The 18,718-nt window shown below is 42.8% G+C and overlaps 1 protein-coding gene across 2 annotated transcripts in view; it reads left to right on the forward strand.

Moving 5' to 3' along the window:
- The window catches only part of POT1 (protection of telomeres 1), a 188,658-nt gene extending 173,493 nt beyond the window's left edge, over positions 1 to 15,165 (forward strand). For both annotated transcript variants that reach the window (XM_006278058.4, XM_059725920.1), the window contains 4 exons: positions 1,417 to 1,511; positions 5,994 to 6,085; positions 9,361 to 9,466; positions 12,814 to 15,165. In XM_006278058.4, coding sequence (XP_006278120.2) covers positions 1,417 to 1,511; positions 5,994 to 6,085; positions 9,361 to 9,466; positions 12,814 to 12,926 — 406 coding nt within the window. In that variant the 3' untranslated portion in view covers positions 12,927 to 15,165. The remainder of the gene's footprint in view (positions 1 to 1,416; positions 1,512 to 5,993; positions 6,086 to 9,360; positions 9,467 to 12,813) is intronic.
- The last annotated feature ends 3,553 nt before the right edge of the window (positions 15,166 to 18,718 follow it).

Genomic DNA, 18,718 nt, shown 5'->3' on the forward strand with positions numbered 1-18,718 from the left:
GCATGCAGGTCCCAATCCAGGTGTGTGGGGCTAGGCCCAGTCCATCCCACAGACTGGCCCTGGCAGTCATGGATTAGTATTTTTGGGGGCCCTGGGCTCCAGCAGGGAGAGGGGCCCCTTCCCCTTCAGGTGATGCTGTTCCCAAAGGCAGAGTGGGCCTCCATGCCCCATGGGCAGGAGCGATGCTAGGAGAGGGCTTGGGGTGGCTATAGCCACCCCAAAATTCACCTGCCACCACCCACCCACCCTGTGCAGCTGAGCCTGCAAAGGTGTAGCACCCCCTTCAGGGGCGGGGACTGGACCAGGGTTGGGCTCAGCTCTGGGGCATGCAGCAGCAGCTGTGGAAAGGGTGGCTGGGGTGGGGCAAGGTGGATGTTGGGGTGGCTCCCCCCCCCCCCCCCGCAAGTTCCCCAGCCCGGCTGAGCCCAGCTCTGGCTCAGTACCCCCACCAGGAAGAGGCTGGGTGGACCTGGCCAGGCTGTGGAGGGGTGGCATATGCCCACCTCTCCTCTCTGCTTCCTGCCTCCTCCCATTCCCCTGCCATGGCCAGAGCAGAGCTGAGCCAGGCGAGGGCAGAGGCAGTCTGCTCACTGCAGACTTGGGACTCTACCCTGCTGCCTTTGTCCCCGGGCAGGCAGGTGACTCGCAACCCCTGGGCAAAGGCAGCTGGGTGAAGAGCCCCTAACCTGCAGTGAGCAGCCCTCATCTGTCCCATGCACAAATATGGGGGGCACATGCTCCCTCATAACTCCCCTGGGAGAGTACGTGCAGTGGTGGAGAACCACCCCCTACACCCCTTGGATGAGCTGCCTGTGACTCTGTCCTGCTCCCTGCCCTGGCCCCGGGTCCCACACACCATTGTGGCTGGGCAGCGCCCCTAGCCTCCTGCTCCCTCTTTCACCATGGGGACCTTGATATGCCCCCCCCCCCCCCCCCCCCCCCCCCCCTGGCCCTTGACTTACCTGCAGGGAGCTGTTCTCCACACTCCCCAGCTATGTTCCGGGCCACATGCACGCAGCGCCCCTTTTGTGTCGCTCCTGGCAGCTCCCTGCAGGCTGGAATGGTTCCTGCCTGCAAAGGAAAAACTGCCATTTCCTGCAGGGGCCCCAAATGGGCTGGGCCACTCGTGGCCCACTGAACTAAAAGATTGAGTAGCACTACTGCCATAAACTGAATGTGAACCAACACTATACTCTTGTTGCAAAAAAAAAGCCAGCATCATGCTGGGTTTTATTAACAGCTGTGTCACTTGCAAATCAAGGGAAGTGATTCTTCCACTCATGGATTTAGTTAGGAACGATTCTACTTTGAGCAGAGAACTGGGCTAGAGATCCTTGTGAGGTCCCTTCCATCCCTACTTTTCTATCATTCAATAATCCGAAGCGTATGTACTATCATCTTTTTCTTATCTGTCAGGTGCAAGCAGTGTTCAAAACCAAAGACTATCAAGAGTCTACATTTCCTTGCTGAAGAAGAACATCCCTCATGGGAACCTAGTGAAGTGGCACAAAGTAAGTTGACCGTAGGCATGGAATGAAATACTGTTATACTTTTATTCTGGGCCTTAGATACAGAATATTCAGTGAATGGATTGCAGTTTGTTAACATCTTGTATGCATTGTGTGTGTATGGAAGTTTGTAGCTATTTGGTGTATCTGCATTTCCCTGGCTGGAAATAAACACATACTTACCTTTTTAAATGATGTGTTCAGAGGAATTGAAAATCTTTTTATCTATAGGTGTAATGAATCTTTGTATATATAGAGAACAAAAGGTAGTTGTGAGTTACACATATCTAAGTAGTGTTGAGGTAAAGTTTATGTAATGCACTTAAATATAAGTACTTAAAAAGAAGAATTGTTCTTATCTGTGAACAGTAGTAGGTTTTTTAACTTTTAAGGGCCTTGTTAATTTTAGTCGGCTCCTGGAGCTCTTAACCCCTGAATTGTATACATATTACCACTTAAGACTAGTTTTAAACACATTTTAGGCAGCGTAGTTATGCCACCCCAGGGCAAGTTAATCTCCGATCCATGCTATCCAGCTCATGCTCAATTAATTTGTGAACATTCCCTAAAGATGAGCTGCCCAAGTTGCCGTCATCCAGCATCCCAGGATGCGTGTCCCTACCCCCCACCCTCCTATTCTGTGTGGACAGACTTTCCACCCCCTGAACTCTACTGTCCAGGGGTGGTTCTGGCACCAGTCCAACTCACCCTCCCACCCCCAGGCATGCAGCTCCACACAAACAGCTTGCAGAGCACATGCCAGCTAGCCAGGTCACAAGTCTCAGGCAAGTCCAGGAGTAGAGTCTGGGAAGGTTACTGGGGAACAAGTTAGTGGGCTGGATCAGGTTCTTATGAGCTGCAACTTCCTTCCTGGGGCACAGGCAGTAGCTCCCCCAAAAGTGCCTTCCCTCACCACTTCTTACTTCCAGCCACCTTGGGAAACATTACTAGTAACTTCCATACCCCAGTCCCAAATTCCAGTTTATTAAAACATTCAACCTTTTTAAATTTAGTTTCTCTTTATTTCTTTTTAAATTCTTTTTTTCCATTCTCTTCATTTTATCCTTTGGTGGCTGACTTCCTTCATTTCACCACTCATCCCCCACCCCCATTTCCTTTCTACTTCCCATTTCATTACCCACTCAGTCTCAAGCCCTCTCTCATACATAGAAGCTTGCCCTGGCTCACTAGCCCTCTATAGTAGCAAGTCACAGCTGTGCAGGTAAGAGACAGTTAGAGAAGGTTTTCAGCCGTAAGGTGCATCAGCTCCAGTCTCAAGTTAGCACTAACACTGAGCAACATTTGAGCATCTCAAAGTACACCATGTAAAAAAGGCCCTAAGGAAAAAAACACTAGAGGGCATTAGCATGCTAGTCTCACATATTACAATGGGAATTACGGAGGAGTTAAATCTATAAGGAGTCGAAAGGAATTAGTCTATAAGTCACCTTTGACAATCTTTCCCATAGTATTCTAAGGTAGTCAGTCCTGACAACTGTTGGAGGAAAAACAGAGCAGTGAACAGGTATATAACATGAACATTGGTGACTGTTAACCCTTTTAAGATTAAGGCACCCTTTGTAAAATGCCAGGTTTTAAACTTTCACTCATTTTTTACTACCAAAAAATAATTCTTGTGCAGCAAAGAACTCTGAGCACAACAGGCCAGAATTTTTTTTACTATGAAATCCTATTTGATATCTCTGGCTTTATCTTGTAAATCATATGTAGGTGTGTGCACCCATAACAGTTCTCATATTATGTGGCACCCTTAAAAGTTGAGAATCATTGGTGTATATATATACAATGGGAACAGAGGAAAATAGGCTCAACAGTTTCTGGATGTAATTATGTTCAATTCGGCTCACATTCCTATAAGGATTTAAAATCTCAGGATGCCTCTCGGCCTGCAATGATATTTTTTTTTAAATAAATGCAAATATAATGATATGTAAAAGAAGAGATCATAAACCTCCTCTTCAAGTTTATAATATGATTGTAAGTGTGAGTTAATATATAACTAATAGTAACATGATGTGCCCATTAGAAATTTACTTCTCTCAAAATGAAAACAAAATTCATTAAATGAATGTTTTTTCCAGTGTTTGTATTGTTTTGCAGTTTTTTGTAAGTGAATAGATTTCTAGTTTTATCATTGACTTATACACTTTATACATCTTAATATTCTAATGTTATAAAAGCTTAAGTCTGTCTGTCTGTCTGTCCATAACATTTTATTCGTGCTCTTATTGGCTGACAAACAGCCAATCAGAGTGCGAACAAGCGTTCTGACAGGAGCTGGTGGCATGGTGGAGCGCCGCCATGATGGTGGGAAAACGGGATGGAGGGGGGACGAGGCCAGCTGGCCTCACCCCCCCCACCTGCTCCCTGGAGACGGGGGCAACAGAGTGGACTAAATGGGGGGACCAGGCCAGCACCCCCCCCCGCCTTGCTCCTTGTAGGTGGTGACGATGGAACGGGGGTGGAAAGGGGAGCTGGCCTCGCCCCCTGTTACTCCTTGCAGGTGACAGCAGTGTGGGGGGGAGTGGGATTAGGATGCCACACGGGGGAGCAAGGCCACCAGCTCAACCCGCCCCTGTCCCCTTCTGTCACCGCTGCCTGCAGGGCCTGACACGGCAGTGGTGGGAGGAATAGTGGGCACACTGCAGTGGTGGTGGGAGGGGAAGGGTAGGACTGGGCCTGAGGTTGGGGAGAAGCTGGGCCGCAATGGCAGGGGGTGCAGTGGACCTGGGCTGACCTGGCGGTGGCAGGGATGGGAGGAGTGGGCTCTGAGCCGATGTAGGCGGGTGGGGGGCAGAGGTCGGTTCCGCTCCTTCCTCATCTCCCCCTCCCCCGCATCGGCCCTGAGCCACCTCCTCCCATCCCCCCTCTGCCACCGGGTCGGCCTGGCCCTGCTGCTTCCCCCACCACGGTGGGCCTGCTCCCCCTGCTGCTGCTCCAGGGAGGGGGGGAGCAGGCCTAGACCCCAAACAACAGGAGGGAAGGGTGGAGTGGGCCTGCAGGGGGGGCCACGGGGCTCCATCCCCACCTGCTCTCTCCCCCCCCCCCCCATTCTTGACGGGCAATTGGCTAGTCATAACATAAAGCCAAACACAAACTTCCCAGTAAAAATAAGACAGATTGAGATCAGTGCTTAAATTGAATGTGAATGGTAAATTTCCCATTGACTTCTGTGGAAATGAAATCAGGCAGTAAAATGATTCTTCAAGATCTATGAAAGTGAAGGTATATCCAAATATTTGAAATATTTTAGGAAGTAGAAATATTAGGGGTGCACCGATATAGATTTTTGGGGTACCGATAGCCAATTTTTAAGGAGGCATATCAGCTGATACCAATCCTATTTCCAATACATGGCTCTTTAGCTGGTAAGTCTGGTGTGGTGGAAGGAGAGGGAAGGAGCGTGGTGGGGAGCAGATCAAGGTCCCGGCAGTGAGGGAGGGGTTGGGGCAGGGAAGGGAGGGATGCAGGATAGCTACAAGCAGCTTGTGCAGGAGGTGGGGGGGGGTGCCCCCCGATCTGTGTGGCACAGGGCAGATTGTAGCTGTGGGCTGGGGTTGGGGCTGGGGCAGGTGCGGGACAGAGGCGCAGCTCATCAGGGAGGCACAGGAAGCAGGGGGTGGCTCCTGCCACTGCATGTGGTTCATCTGGTGGCTCCTACCACTCATCCGGGAGGGTGTGCCCCCAGATCTGCCCGGCTGGGAAGAGTCCCGCCCCATGCAGATCCAGGGGCACATGCACCCCCCTGCGCCCTCCCAGACAAGCAGTGGGAGCAGCAGCAGGAGCTGCCAGATGAGCACCAAACAAGCTGCATGCAGTGGTGGGAACTGTCCCGCCCCCCCCCCCCCCCCTTTCTGCATCCCATGCCCACCCTGGCCCTGGCTGGGCAGCCTCTACCCCAGTCCCAAGCCCACACCCTCCCTCACCATAGGGGCCTTGATCTGCCCTTCCACCCCACCAGACTTACCAGCTGCACGCAGCTTACCACGGCTGCCAGGTCTGCTCCTCTCTCCGTACATGTTGCACTGCAGCTGCGCACATGCAGAGTCATTTATGGGACAAAATATCAGCTGCATTGGGCTGATTTCCGATACAGAAAATTTTCTTTATATAGGTGCCGATCCAATATCGGACCAATGTATCAGTGCACCTCTAAAAAAATATAAATGCTTTGAAGTATTTTCTGTAATTTTCTATACTTTTTCAAGCAAAATTGAAATTCCACAATAGCATTCATATTTAAATGTTCCTAAGTTTCTGATTATACTTGCTTGCCAGATAAAATTGTCATAAAATGTGTATACTGCATCTTACAACCACCATCTATCCAACTACCTGATTATATTTTTAAACTATAAACTAAAGTAAGTCATGTAATAAAAAACATCAAGTTTACTTCAGTCAGCTTATGTTGTCATAGTTGAGTATTCAATATTTGAAGCCCAACATTTTTTCCACTTGTAGTTTTAGGTATTAAGCCACTCCAGTATGTGTTTGTTATGGAATTTACACTGGTTGATGGAACAGGAGAACTAGATGCATACCTTTTTGACTATGTAAGTAAATTTAGATAAATAGAATCAAAAGGTGATGGGTTTTAATATGAACAGCATCATTTTCATTTTTCTCTCATTCAGGGTTTAAATGGAAGTATGTATATTAAGCTTACTAATTATTAGTGTTGTCAGTTGCTTGAAGTGCAAAAAATGCCATTTTGACCCATTTAAGAAATGATAAAAGGTGGGGGGGAAGGGTGGAAATAGCATGCTTAAAAATTAACTAAAGTACTAGAGTTGGTTTATAAATCAACTTATTTCCAATTCCCTGGCTGAGCTATCTGTATGTTTTTTTCAGTGGGTAGGAAATCATGCAGTCTTGCTACTTTGGGCAGGGTTATTCAGGGCATGTTCATACTACTACTTACTCCCATTCTCATCTAGCCCAAGTCTGTCAGTCATCTATATTCAAAAATCTTTGCTTGTCTCTTCATAGTTTGGCTCTGGATGGTCTCCCATTCATTGGAGCTGGTAGTCAAGCCTCCCCAAATCTGCCCCTCCATGTGGTGTGTTCAGAACTTGCTACAGTACTAAATTTACAAATATAGAAAGTCCACCAACAGTCATCTCACAGCTTCCAGCCCTTTTCTGATTCACATCTGTATTTACTAGCTGTAACTTGAAGCAAGTAATGAGCGGACTGATTCTTGAAACTCATTCCACTACATTTGTCTTTCCTTCTGTGCTTCTGGTACAGCCACCCCAAGGTAATATAGATTGGAGGGGTGGCTCAGATGAGTTAAACTAGCTAAAGATGAAAATTAAATTTACCTCTGAATAGTGATATAAATTTCACCTTTGAGTTCACCTTTGAGATGGTTCTTTTGGGTTAGGTCAAGAATGTCATGACTTACTAGACAACTTTGGTACTGTTTTAAGTAGTCTCCAGCCAACGTCATATAAATACCCATTCTGTAAATCTAGTTTTTGAATTTGAATTAAAGTTTTAAATATTGTAGCCTGTGAGGTTGAACTGAGGCATGATCATTGCTAAGTGAAAGTTTTTCTTTGCCAACATCAGTTGTGGGCAAAGGACTTGTCTTTATCAGGTCTCCCCTAGATTTCAGTACTGCCCTGGATAGCTTAGTGCTTGTCTTACCTAGTCCTGAGGTCTCCTCCACATTTACGAAAACAGTACTTCTCTTTTTGACGGAATAAATTTTTTTTTTTTTTTTCTAAAATGTGGACACTGTCCTTGTTTCTAAATAGTGATGGCCTGACCCCAGAGATGTGGAATATTCATTAATTGTATGTAAAGTATACGTAAATTGAGAAGGCAAAAGCCTTAGGTGGAATAACATTACTTTCATCTGTATATCTTATAGCTAGGGGTCTACCCAACTCAGGGAGGCAGCCGGCCAATTTCGCAGTCAGATCATGGAGCTAGCCACCATTTTCACAGGCTTATGACAGTGGGGTCAAGGTGCACCCCCCCCACAGACACACAAACACACACACACACACACCTCCCCACTGATTGGTGGAAAGGGCTGATCATTATGCAGCCCCACTCCTCGCTGCTGACTGTAGGGGGGCGGGGCCACACGACAGGCAGCCCTTAGTCAATCAGAGGTGGGGGTAGCACCCATCTTGCCTAGTTGCTTTCATGCCAGCAGCCCCCTTTGTGCCAGGCTGCATATCCAAGAGCACTGCTAGTGGGAAGTTAGTACTTTATTTTTAGTAATTAGTGGGGGGGATAAGGGGGGAAAAGGTTGGGTCTGTTTTTGTTTTTTGTTTTCTTTCCCCTGAGCATTTCACAAAGATCTCCCAATTTTGCTATTTTTGCAAAATCTGTGCAGTCACGATTTGAGTAGGCCCCTCCTTATAGCTGTATAACTTTGTGGTGTAATCAATTTACAAAAGACCCCAAATCTTATGCTCCTGATAGCAGAATTAAATTTGTTAGGAGAACTCAGTATTTCTTCTTCAATTTCTATTTCATTTTTATTCTTCAATTTTGTCAATTTTAAAATACCATAGGCAGTAGCTGCAACAGTAGACAACTGGGCTGACCTTCTCCTCTTTCTAGTTCCCCTCTTTCCTCCTTTGGAACCTGTCTCTTGAAATCTGTTGAGAAACACAGTCAGGGACAATGGGGGTCATAAACCATCTCCCAATTCAGGTTCCTATAGAAAAGCTGCACTTCAAAGTAGCCCAGATTCATATTAGGTGTTGCTGAATGCTACAGCTGGGCTGCAGGAAGAAAAAGCCATTTCTTTTGTAGTGCCGTCTGCTAGCACTGCTTCTGGTGGCACTTCAAAGGAACCACCACTTCCCAGTGCTCAGACTGAGGTACTCCAGCAGTGTCTGAGAAGGAGCGGGGCTACTTTGAAGTGTAACTTTAAACCAGCTTCTAGTCTAATTTCTATAGTAACGCTCCCAGTTCATTTTCTTAATTCAACAGTCAAATAGAAAGGTTCTGGGAAAAAAGGGATGATGAAAATAAAGGAGTTGAAGTTGGGGTGCAACATTAGAGGTAGGAAGACAATGTAATCTCAAAACATATTCCTCTCTGATCCTTCCCAACTTTCTGGCCATTCTTAATTAACTTTCTAGTATAAAAACCAAATGGGAGTTAAGAGATCCCATGAGATCCCTTGAGATCTTCTAGCAGAATGGGGTATCAGAAAGTCTCTGCATCAACACAAAACAGTTCATTGCCATTTCATATGTTCATGTAGTAGCATCTGGAGCCCAACTAGAGTGGCCCAATTTCAGGAAGTGAAAATGCAGCCAAACTCAAGAAGGAAGCCCAAATCAGCCCAGAAATCTAGGGGGCAGGAGGGGGGAGGTATATTACATGAGAATGCATGTATGATCTTTTAAGTTTTATATCTCTCTTCTAGGTAGAGATATTTTTCTCAGTAGATGCTACATTGTGTATAACCTACCAAAAACTTCTAACACTTAAATGAGGAAGTTAAATTAAAAATAGAAAAGTACTATTTAAATAAAACCAGATTATATGGTACCCATTCTCCTGTAGAGTGGTATGTTGCTGTCCAAGCATTCAAGTGATGCAGTATTCTGTCGCTCTTAATTCCTGAGCACAAATCTGAGACACAAGTAATATAATGTTCATATGTACTCTCCTTTGGTGGGTTTTTAAATATCTGGATGCTGTTGAAAACTCTGTATTGGCAGTATTACTTCCTATTTGCTAGTTTGGAACTTGATGAAATGCAAGAGACCTGTAAAAGGTCAGGAGAAAAAATGTTCAAGATCCTAATTATTTTTGTCTTCCTTTTGCCTCAAACCCTTCATTTCCCTTCCAGGAAAAGTTTTTCCATATTCCTGCCTCTGAAGTTCTTAGCAGTGATCTTCTTCAGAAGAAGATGGAAGCGACCATGAATTCACTCTCTTCTCCCAAAAGAAAAATAGGTCAGCTGTCTCTCTTTAATCTGCTACTATATATGTAAACTTAAATGTCTGTGTTTTAGCTTTTGGCTTGTTATACATATGATCACTGAACAGACCAGATGCAGTACTGCAAATATACAGAATTGTAAGGAAAGTGTCAGTTACTTTTGTTTCTATGTGGTGCTTGGTTAATTCCTTTATCAGGAGAAGAGCCTTGTGGAAAAGATATGTATTGGCTTGGTCCTTCCAAGAGAATGTGTAACGCATGTGCTTTCTTACCTCAGGTATAGATTCAGTTTTGTGTGTAAACATTTATAGTCAGGTAGGGATAGAGATAATTCATGTTTATATCGAAATTAACCTAAATACTATTAACCTAAATGTCACGATAACGTAGTGACAACTGAAAGGTAATTCAACCTGAGACCTAGACTTAGTTCTAATTTTGAGAATGCTCTGTGGATTTGGGGCCCCTCTTCTTGGAGGAAATGCCCATGGGAAGTGGGTGCAGAGTCTCAGGGTGATGAAACCTAAATTTCATCACAGTTTTTCTCAGCGTTTCCTCTGGGGAAGTAAAGTGGAACTTTTAATTCACTAACATTAATTTGAGGCATAAGGGCATCTGTCAAAGGGCAGACCATTGTACCCTAACTTTTATAATTAAAATATTGAAACATTAAAATCCAATAATGCATGAAGATCAATTGAAATTCTGTTTCTGAATGTTCTTACTTTGCTCAGAACTTTGCACCAACTTAAAATCGGAAAGCTGAAGTTTCTGAACGGTGTTCTATTTTAATTCCCTCCTTTGATAGGTATAAATAGGTCAAAGAGCAGAAAAACCACTGCTCAAATTATTACCTTTTGTTTTGCTTCATAAGCAAGTACTCTGTGACCCCCACGATGCATTACACTTAAGGAATGAATAGCCAGTTGATCACTTTTTAAGTTGTAATGCAGCTGCACATTAAAGTATTCAAGGCGTCATAAAACAAGGAATAAACCACAAAGTTATTCCAGTGAAAATGTGGAATAGTTTTGTCATTGGTTCTTATAACATCATTAATTCACCATGTGGCCAAGTGCACCCAAATCAGCTGATCTGGGCTTGCAGCTTCAGAGGTGTACCATGTGCTCCCATGGCTAGCAGCCTGCAGCTGATGAGGCTCCTAGCCATAGGGACACACCATGCACTCCTGCAACTGGCAGTCCTGTCAGCTGAGGAGGCTCCCAGCTTTGGGAGCTTGCTACTTGCCAGTGCAGAAGGAGCCTGAGACTGTGATCCTGGGCTCCTGCCACACCAGCAATTAGATTTGATGGGATCTGCTGCTCAATCCCACAAACGCACCTCTTTCTCTGCATGTGTAGCATGGCAGGAGATATTGTGTGGATCACACATCAGATTTTATTGTCTGCCTGTACATGTGGCAGGGGCCTAAGGATTATCAGAATGCATTGATAAGCACTGTCTCTAAAACAGGGACCTTGGAAGCCTTGTTGATGCAAAATGTTTGCTGGGTAGCATTGTAGTTGCCAGTCCAGTTTTTTGAAGCCCAGTGTTAAAAATCCCCTCAACAAAATAGCTTAGATATGCCATAGCAACATTTTGAAAATCTTAACTCGACTCTTTATTACTGCATTAAAGTTCCAGAGATCTCCACAGAGGCTGTGAGAGATCTAGCTTTTTACTTGAAATCTGCCACTGGTATACAAGCAAGAAGGCACTGTCACTGCTCCCAGCAGTGAGAGGGAGCCGCTTAGTAGACTAACATTTTCCCAGTCATACTGTCTTGACGTGAACAGGGGTAGAAAACATGACAGTAAAAATGCCAACACCTAATTTACTAGTGAAGCAACAAGGGAAGGAGATGTAAAGTAAAACGCCATTGTAAATAAGGTCAGAGTCTAGCTACAGTAGACTTGGACAGATTATTTATTCGAAAGCAAATGGGTCTGGTTATGTCATCTGTCTATACGCACTCTGTTTAAAAAGCCTTGAATTGGGGATTTTAATAAGGAAATCTCTGCAAGGAATCCTTCACAATAATTCATCGTTATGCATCACCTACCCTGGAGGTTTCCAAGAGAAGACTGGACAGTCACCTCACTGGGGTCACTTAAACCCAGTTGTCTTCCTGCCTAGAGCAGGGGGGGCTGGACCCAATGATCTGTGAGGTCTCTTCCAGCCCCTTGCAATCTATGAATCTATGAAAACCTGAAGTTCCGGGGACCTACAGGAAGCCCAGGTCATTAATTCAGTGCCTGTATCCCTTCAGTGACGCCACACTCCTGCCCATCTTTCTTTTCCCTCCAGATTCATAGACATAGATTCATAGACTGTAAGTCTGGAAGGGACCTCAGAAGATCACCAGGTCCAGCCCCCTGCACCAAGCGGGAAAGATAACTGGGGGTCAGGTGACCCCAGCAAGGTGACTGTCTAGTCTCCTCTTGACAATTTCTAGGGTAGGTGATTGCACCACCTCTGGAGGGAGTTTATTCCACAGTCTGGATACCCTGACTGTGAAGACATTTTTCCTAATTTTGAGCCTGAATCGATCTTCCAGGAGTTTGTGGCCATTGCACCTGGTTTTCCACTTGGGTGCCCTGGTGAGCAGGGCTCTTGATGTACTCCCCTAGTGTCTTGATGTACTCCCCTAGTGTAGCGGTAAGCTAGTACCAGGTTCCCTCTCAGCTGTCTTTTCCTCAGGCTAAAGAGTCCCAGATCTCTCAGCCTTTCCTCATATGGCTTGCCTTTTAAGACTCTGATATTACAGGTGGCTCTTCTTTGGACTGACTCCTTTCTTATGGCATCCCGGTGCCATTTTTAGATATTTTTCACAGTGGTACATTTCATTGCAATGTTTGAATTGTGGGGAATGCAAGATGATGTTGGGAACAATTTATTCGCTAAGGTAGATACTTTCTTTGGTGATCTAGCCACTTTGGCAGATGGCTTCAAGGTAACAAATGTAAAGTTTGTTAAAGGATTGACAACACAGTTTCCTGAAGAAACATCTGATGGCCTTGTCTAACACATACTGTATATGTACCACACATGACCCTGTCTTGAACAGTTTATTTTTTCATTACAAAATGTTAGTATATATTTATTATATACTAACTGTTAGTACTCCTTTTTTCTGAGCAGTAAATTTTCCACAAATAGCCATGCTAATGGCTGAAGAGCATTACAGATCCTAAAATATAAACTAGAATGCTTGTTATGTAATAAAAAATAATTTTTAGTTTTCCTTCTCAGCTGGATTGTGTGTTTTGTGTATCTTGTTAAAGGCTCTACTAGAGTTTTACTTGGTGTTACAAGAGCTAAAACTTCATGTGAAAATGCATGTTTTGTTTCTGATTTGTAGATGACTTGCCGTGGCTGGAATGCTTCATCAGGTCCTACACGGTCAGAGATGGAACGGAACAGCGAGTCTGCTATCAGATTTTTGATACTACAGTTGCTGAAGATGTTGTCTAGTGCTGTGTTCCTATTTCAGAGGCAGTTTATCACCATTATTAATTACAAATATTTTCTCCATGTGAACATAATAAGGAAGTCTGCATAATTATTTGTGCATTTTGTTTGATCCTACGTTTCTGAATTAAGCTTCATTACACATCTACTAAAATGTGTTTGTTACTTAACTGGGCCCTGTCCTGTGAAATGAGTGGGAAAAGAAGTGTTAGGCCTTTCACAGGATTCCCTCTGTTTAATTCAGATTGTTAAAAGAAGATTAGTATCCAGACATTCCAAGCTGTTATATTTGAAGATCTCTAATGTTACTGTACTCTCAGAGGACATACAAAGTCAAACAATAAGACATTGTAGACTCTAAATGTTGTGTTACTTAAGAAGCACAGTTACCATTAACTTTTATATGCAAAAATAAATTATTTTAGCACACCTGTGGAAACCAGCCACATCATTTAATTTTCATTCCCTGACATTTTTGTGTGCAAACACATTTTTTTAAGCCCTACATAAGCCATATGCTTTCCTTTTTCTTCACTTTTATTACTGATGTGTAGTTTCTACAGAGTTCTTCCTGCAGGTCTTACTGCCAGGTAATCCTTGTGCATGCCAGAAGAATTGTTGACTCAGGAACTATTTATGTGAGTAAATAATACTCATCTGGTTAAGGATTGTAAAGCTAGGTCATAAAAGCAAGGATGTTTGAAATACTAAGATTAATGGTAAACTTTATTAGACTCTATATTTTTATAAAAATGCAAGGTAAAGCATATATAAAGTTGTATTTATTAACACTCAGTAATTGGCTGTACATTGACAGCTTCTCAAACAGTCTGGCTAATTTAGTGTCGGATCATAGGTCTAGATCTGTTTTCTTATTTGGTCTAATCAGATTGTGTGGCTAAATTTAAAGCCAGCATGTTCAGGCCAATATATCACTAGTCTAGTTGGCTATCTGAGTGAAAACATTTACTCTGCTATAAGTATTTTCTCAAAGTCAGAATTACTTTCTAGAAAAAAAAATGTAAAAATTCAACAAATTAACATGCCTATCACTCAAGAATTATTACTTAACATCTGCAACAGTTTTTTTTCAGTAAATTCAAATATATTTAATGTAACAGTTCAGTACTTTGATACTAGATACAAACATTTTATTGTATAGTAAGAGACCTACTGGACTATTTTTGTGTGTGTATAGTTTGATTCAAATATCCTAAAACTTACTTTCTGTTACTTAAATGTGTGTACCCTTTGTAGAAACATTCAGCCAGGAACCTAGAAGTGTAATGTGCTTTATCCAAAGTTTCATTAATATTGGTAGCTGATGTTCATTTTGAAGGTGGGGAGAAACAGTCTGGCTGATTAAATAAGACCAACAGCTTGCCAAATAAGAAAGTGCTGGCAAGAGTTTTGAAAGCAGCTGCTTTATTGCCCTTGGCTTGATGAGAAATGCTGATAAGTGAATTGTTAAGATTTGAGTTCCTAACTGGATGTCCAAAGAATTTCAGTGGAATTTAATTTCAGATGATCCCTCTTAAGAGTGTTTCAGTGGAATTTAATTCCACATCGTTCCTCTTAGGAGCTTGTGTGCCATGTAATTTATAGCTTGTCATATAAACTAGAAACCAGACCTCAATTGGGTTAAAGTTGATAAAGAAGCCTTTATTTTGTTGTGTTGCATATCATTACATTGTTACTGCCAAATACATTTGTGTTAAATTGTAAATATTTTTCTGAAAATTAAAAGTATACATAAACTTGTATCAGAGGATACTGTTGTAAGCTACTGTGATGCAACTGTTGCATCTGCATGATTCTGTAGCAGTGTAGATGAGGTGAGGCAGATGCAAAATTAACCCTGCTTCATTCAAGGACAGAGGCCAGGTTATTTAGCTCACTTACATTGCTGCAGGGTCTTGAAGGCAAAATCGTTACAGCATAACAGTTGATGCATGCTCCTGTGGAACTGCCCCCTCCCCTTTTAAAGCAACTGACATTTATTTTCTTTATACCCAAAGTCAATGTTTTCTATATCAGCATACCAAGAATATATTTTTCTTAATATTCTGACATGTAATAGATTTGCACTTCAGTGTAAGTGTCTTGATTTCACTATCTTTAGTGTTTGAGATTCCTGGCAGAACACTTTTAAGGTCCCTTACATTTGTATGTACAACATTGGAGTGGCCAGCTACTGCATACTGTAAGTTTTGAGCTGATTAATAAATGCTGTTAGAAGTAATGCCATTTTTTTGGTTCCATTGAACTTTTGTATCCCTGTGCTTCAAAATAGAATTTTTTTTTTTGCTGCCAGTGGCATTGCTCCAGCAAAGCTATTACACTTCACTTTAAGCTTCTGCTTATTCTAATCATAGTTATAGAACCTTGGTGCTGGAAGGGACCTCAGGAGGTTATCTAGCTTATTCCAAGTAAAACTACATGAGCAACCTTCTCACGCACAAACAGGTAAAATGCCTGAAGACACCAAGAACAAGCTAACTTGACACAAGTAAAGCAGAGAGGACAAAAGCAGTGTCACTGTCCTTCCATTACAAGGACAGGAAGTAGTTTGTTAAAATACACTTGAAAGGTCATGCTCCTTGCTAAAGGAAGGAGACCCCACTCCAGCTACAGGAAGGTAAAAACACCAACAGTCCATACTGATCTGACAATGGGTAGAATTCCTTCTTGGTTCCATGTATGTGGAACAGCAAGACTATCTAGGCACAACCCTCCAGGTTTAAGTCCCAGCAGGAACATTGGTTATACCCATCAAAATCCCTAGCCTTGGCTGCAGCCAACATTCAGTGCTTCTGAGAAAGTTGAAAAAAAAACCCACCTGTAGCAAGAAGAGGGGGAAAAATTTCTTCCCACCTGGATTTGGCAACCAGCAACGTCCAAAAACATAGGAAAATAAAAACCTACCACTCTACAGTGCAACCTGGGAATTGTACACAATTTGCAAATCAGAAGCTTTAAGTGAAGACTCAGAATCTCCCTTTCTGTCATCCTATCCCCTCCATAAACCTTGTCCCAGGCCTTTAATCCTGCTTTTCCTCATATTCAGTCTAAATCTACTATGGTGTAATTTCAAGCCATTGCCACACATCCTACTCTACAATGGTGGAGAAAAGATATTCTCCCTCTTCTTTATAGCAGACCTTCAGATATTTGAAAACTGATAAGTTTCCTCCTGAACTGAACACCTTTTCTGCCATTGAACGTACCTATTTCTCTCAACCTCATATGACTTGCCTTTCAAGCCTTTTATCACTTTGTCACTGACCTTTGAACCCTCTCTGACTTTTCTACATCCTTTTTAAGATGTGGAACCCAGAAGTGCACAATATAAACTAGATGAGGCTTAACCTGTCCTGAATAGAGTGGCACTATCGCCTCTTGTATTTTATACCTAATGTTCATATTGTTGCAGCCCAAAATTGCATTTCTCTTTTTGCAGCTGCTTCACATGGCAGGTTTATCTGGAGTTTGTGATCCACCAAGACTAAGATGCTTCTCCACGATGCAGCCATCCAGGCAGTTGTCACCCACTTCGTGTGCACTTTTTTATTATTCTTCCCTTGATATAGCACCTTGCATTTGTCAGCATTAAATTCCATTCTTTTGGCTTTAACCCAGCTTTCCAATTTATCAAGATTCTTCTGATTTATATTTTATCCTCCAATGTATTTGCAATCCCTGTTTTGTCATCTGGAGGTTTGCCCAGGAAGCATCCAGTTCATTACTAAACATATTTGAAGAGCAGTGGAGCCAAGACAGATCCATGTAGAACTCTAGTCAACACGTCTTGTTATTCTGACATGTATCCATTTATGCTTATGGCTATTAGGTCAGTTGCCTATCCATCTTGTCTATAGCTCACATTTCTCCAATACATTCATAAAAAGTTTGTGTCGGACTTTGTCAAAACCTTTTTTGAAGTCCAAGTACACTATATCCACCGCATTTCCCTCATCCAACCAACTAGTTATCTTGTCAAAAAAGATCAAATTTGGCATAACTTTTTCTTAATAAATCCATGGTGGCTGCTGAAGATCTGCCTTTCCTCCTCAAGAAGCTTGAAAGTGGACTTACTTATCAATTGTTCCAATAATGTCCTGAGTAGTAAAGTCAAGTCCACACTTCTTCAAGTCCTCCTTTTTGTCTTTTTTGCAGGGAGAGGGCCACTATGTTGGTCTTTTTCCAGTCCTCTGGTACCTTGCCTGTCTCCCATGACTTGGTAAATATAACTTTCAAGGACTCCAAGATCCCTCCCATCAGTTCCTTCAGTATCCTGGAATGAAGTTAATCAAGCCCTGTTGACTTGAATTCATTCAAACTGACCAAAAGCTCCCTGAAGTCCTGTTATCATGACTCCCCCACCTCACCTGTTACTTCCTCTATCTCTATAATCCCTTTTAAGCTTTCCAGTTGCAGTTTGCTTTTTTTTTCTTGTGTGAACACCAAAGCAAAATGGCTGAGAGATGCTCTGCCTTCTTTTCGCCATCTGTTAAGAGCTCATCTCTTGTTCTTAACTTCCCTAGCTAAGTGTAGCTTTTTGTTTTTTAAATCTTTGCCTGCCTGATTTCGTGCCTGCATGTTTTTGCTATTTCTTGGTATCCTTTCTTAGTGACCTGCCTATTCTTCCATTGCCTGTATGTTTTGATTTTGAGGCTTCCTAAAACTCCCTGTGCAGTTACACAGGTCTCTTGTTCTTATTACATTGGAATAGCTTCTCGCTGAGCTTCCAGTATTGTGCCTTTTAGAAACTGCCAGGCTCCTGGTCCCTTTAAAACTTCAGTCTGTCATCCTTCCATGGTACCTTGCCAATATTTCTCTGAGTTGGTTAAAAACCACCCTCCTGAAATCCAGTATCTTAGTTCTGCTAACCTCATGTTTTCCTCATCTCAGAATCATTAATTCTATCATATCATGATCACTTCCTCCCAAGCTTCCTCTCACCTTCACATCCTGAACTATTTTTTTTCTATTGTTGAGGATAAGATCCAAGATGGATGCTGCTGTTGTCATATCCTCATCTGTCTGTCGGCAACAGAAAATTGCCCTCCACACAAGTTAGGAACTTGCTTGACATTTTGTTTGGCTATAATATTTTGTTTGGCTAATATAATATTCTTCCAGAAAATATCCAGGAAGTTTAATCCCCCATTAGTACCACCTTCTTATCTTTGACAGTTTTGTAATTCTTGATGAGTGCTTCATCCACCACTTTCTCCTATCTTTGGGAATCTATAGCAAGCCACCACCATAATATCACCACTGCACTTTTCTCCTTTTATCTTTACCCAAATGCACTCAGATCTGCTACCTTTTTCCTCCTGGACCAGATAACCAGTACATATATTTTAGATGCATCATGTAATAACACAACCTTTTTTTCTTTCTGAAGCAGTATACCACCAAATGTTTATGTTCTCATTACAAGAGTTGCCCCACCATGTCTCTGGAATACCAGTCAAGGCTAGGACTTCCATTTCATCTTGACTAATTCTCCTTACTCCTTGCATTTTTGTACATAAAGTAATTTGCATTTTGACTTACTTGTTTTCCTCTTGCACCTCTCTAACCCTTCCCCTGAATTAAACTGAATGCTCTAGTGGCAATTCACACCCACCCTACCCTCTCTTCTCCCTTTCCCCTCTCCCATTCTGAAAACTGCAGCCCCACAGAGAGGAGAAGGCATTGCTACAGGAAACAGGCTGCAGCCAGCAACTAGATTCCCCTCCCGCCTAGGACCAACCATGAACTTCTGTTTGTTCCAGGGGACTGTTGTA

This window comes from Alligator mississippiensis, chromosome 4 (genome assembly GCF_030867095.1).
Source record: "Alligator mississippiensis isolate rAllMis1 chromosome 4, rAllMis1, whole genome shotgun sequence".
Taxonomy (NCBI): domain Eukaryota; kingdom Metazoa; phylum Chordata; order Crocodylia; family Alligatoridae; genus Alligator; species Alligator mississippiensis.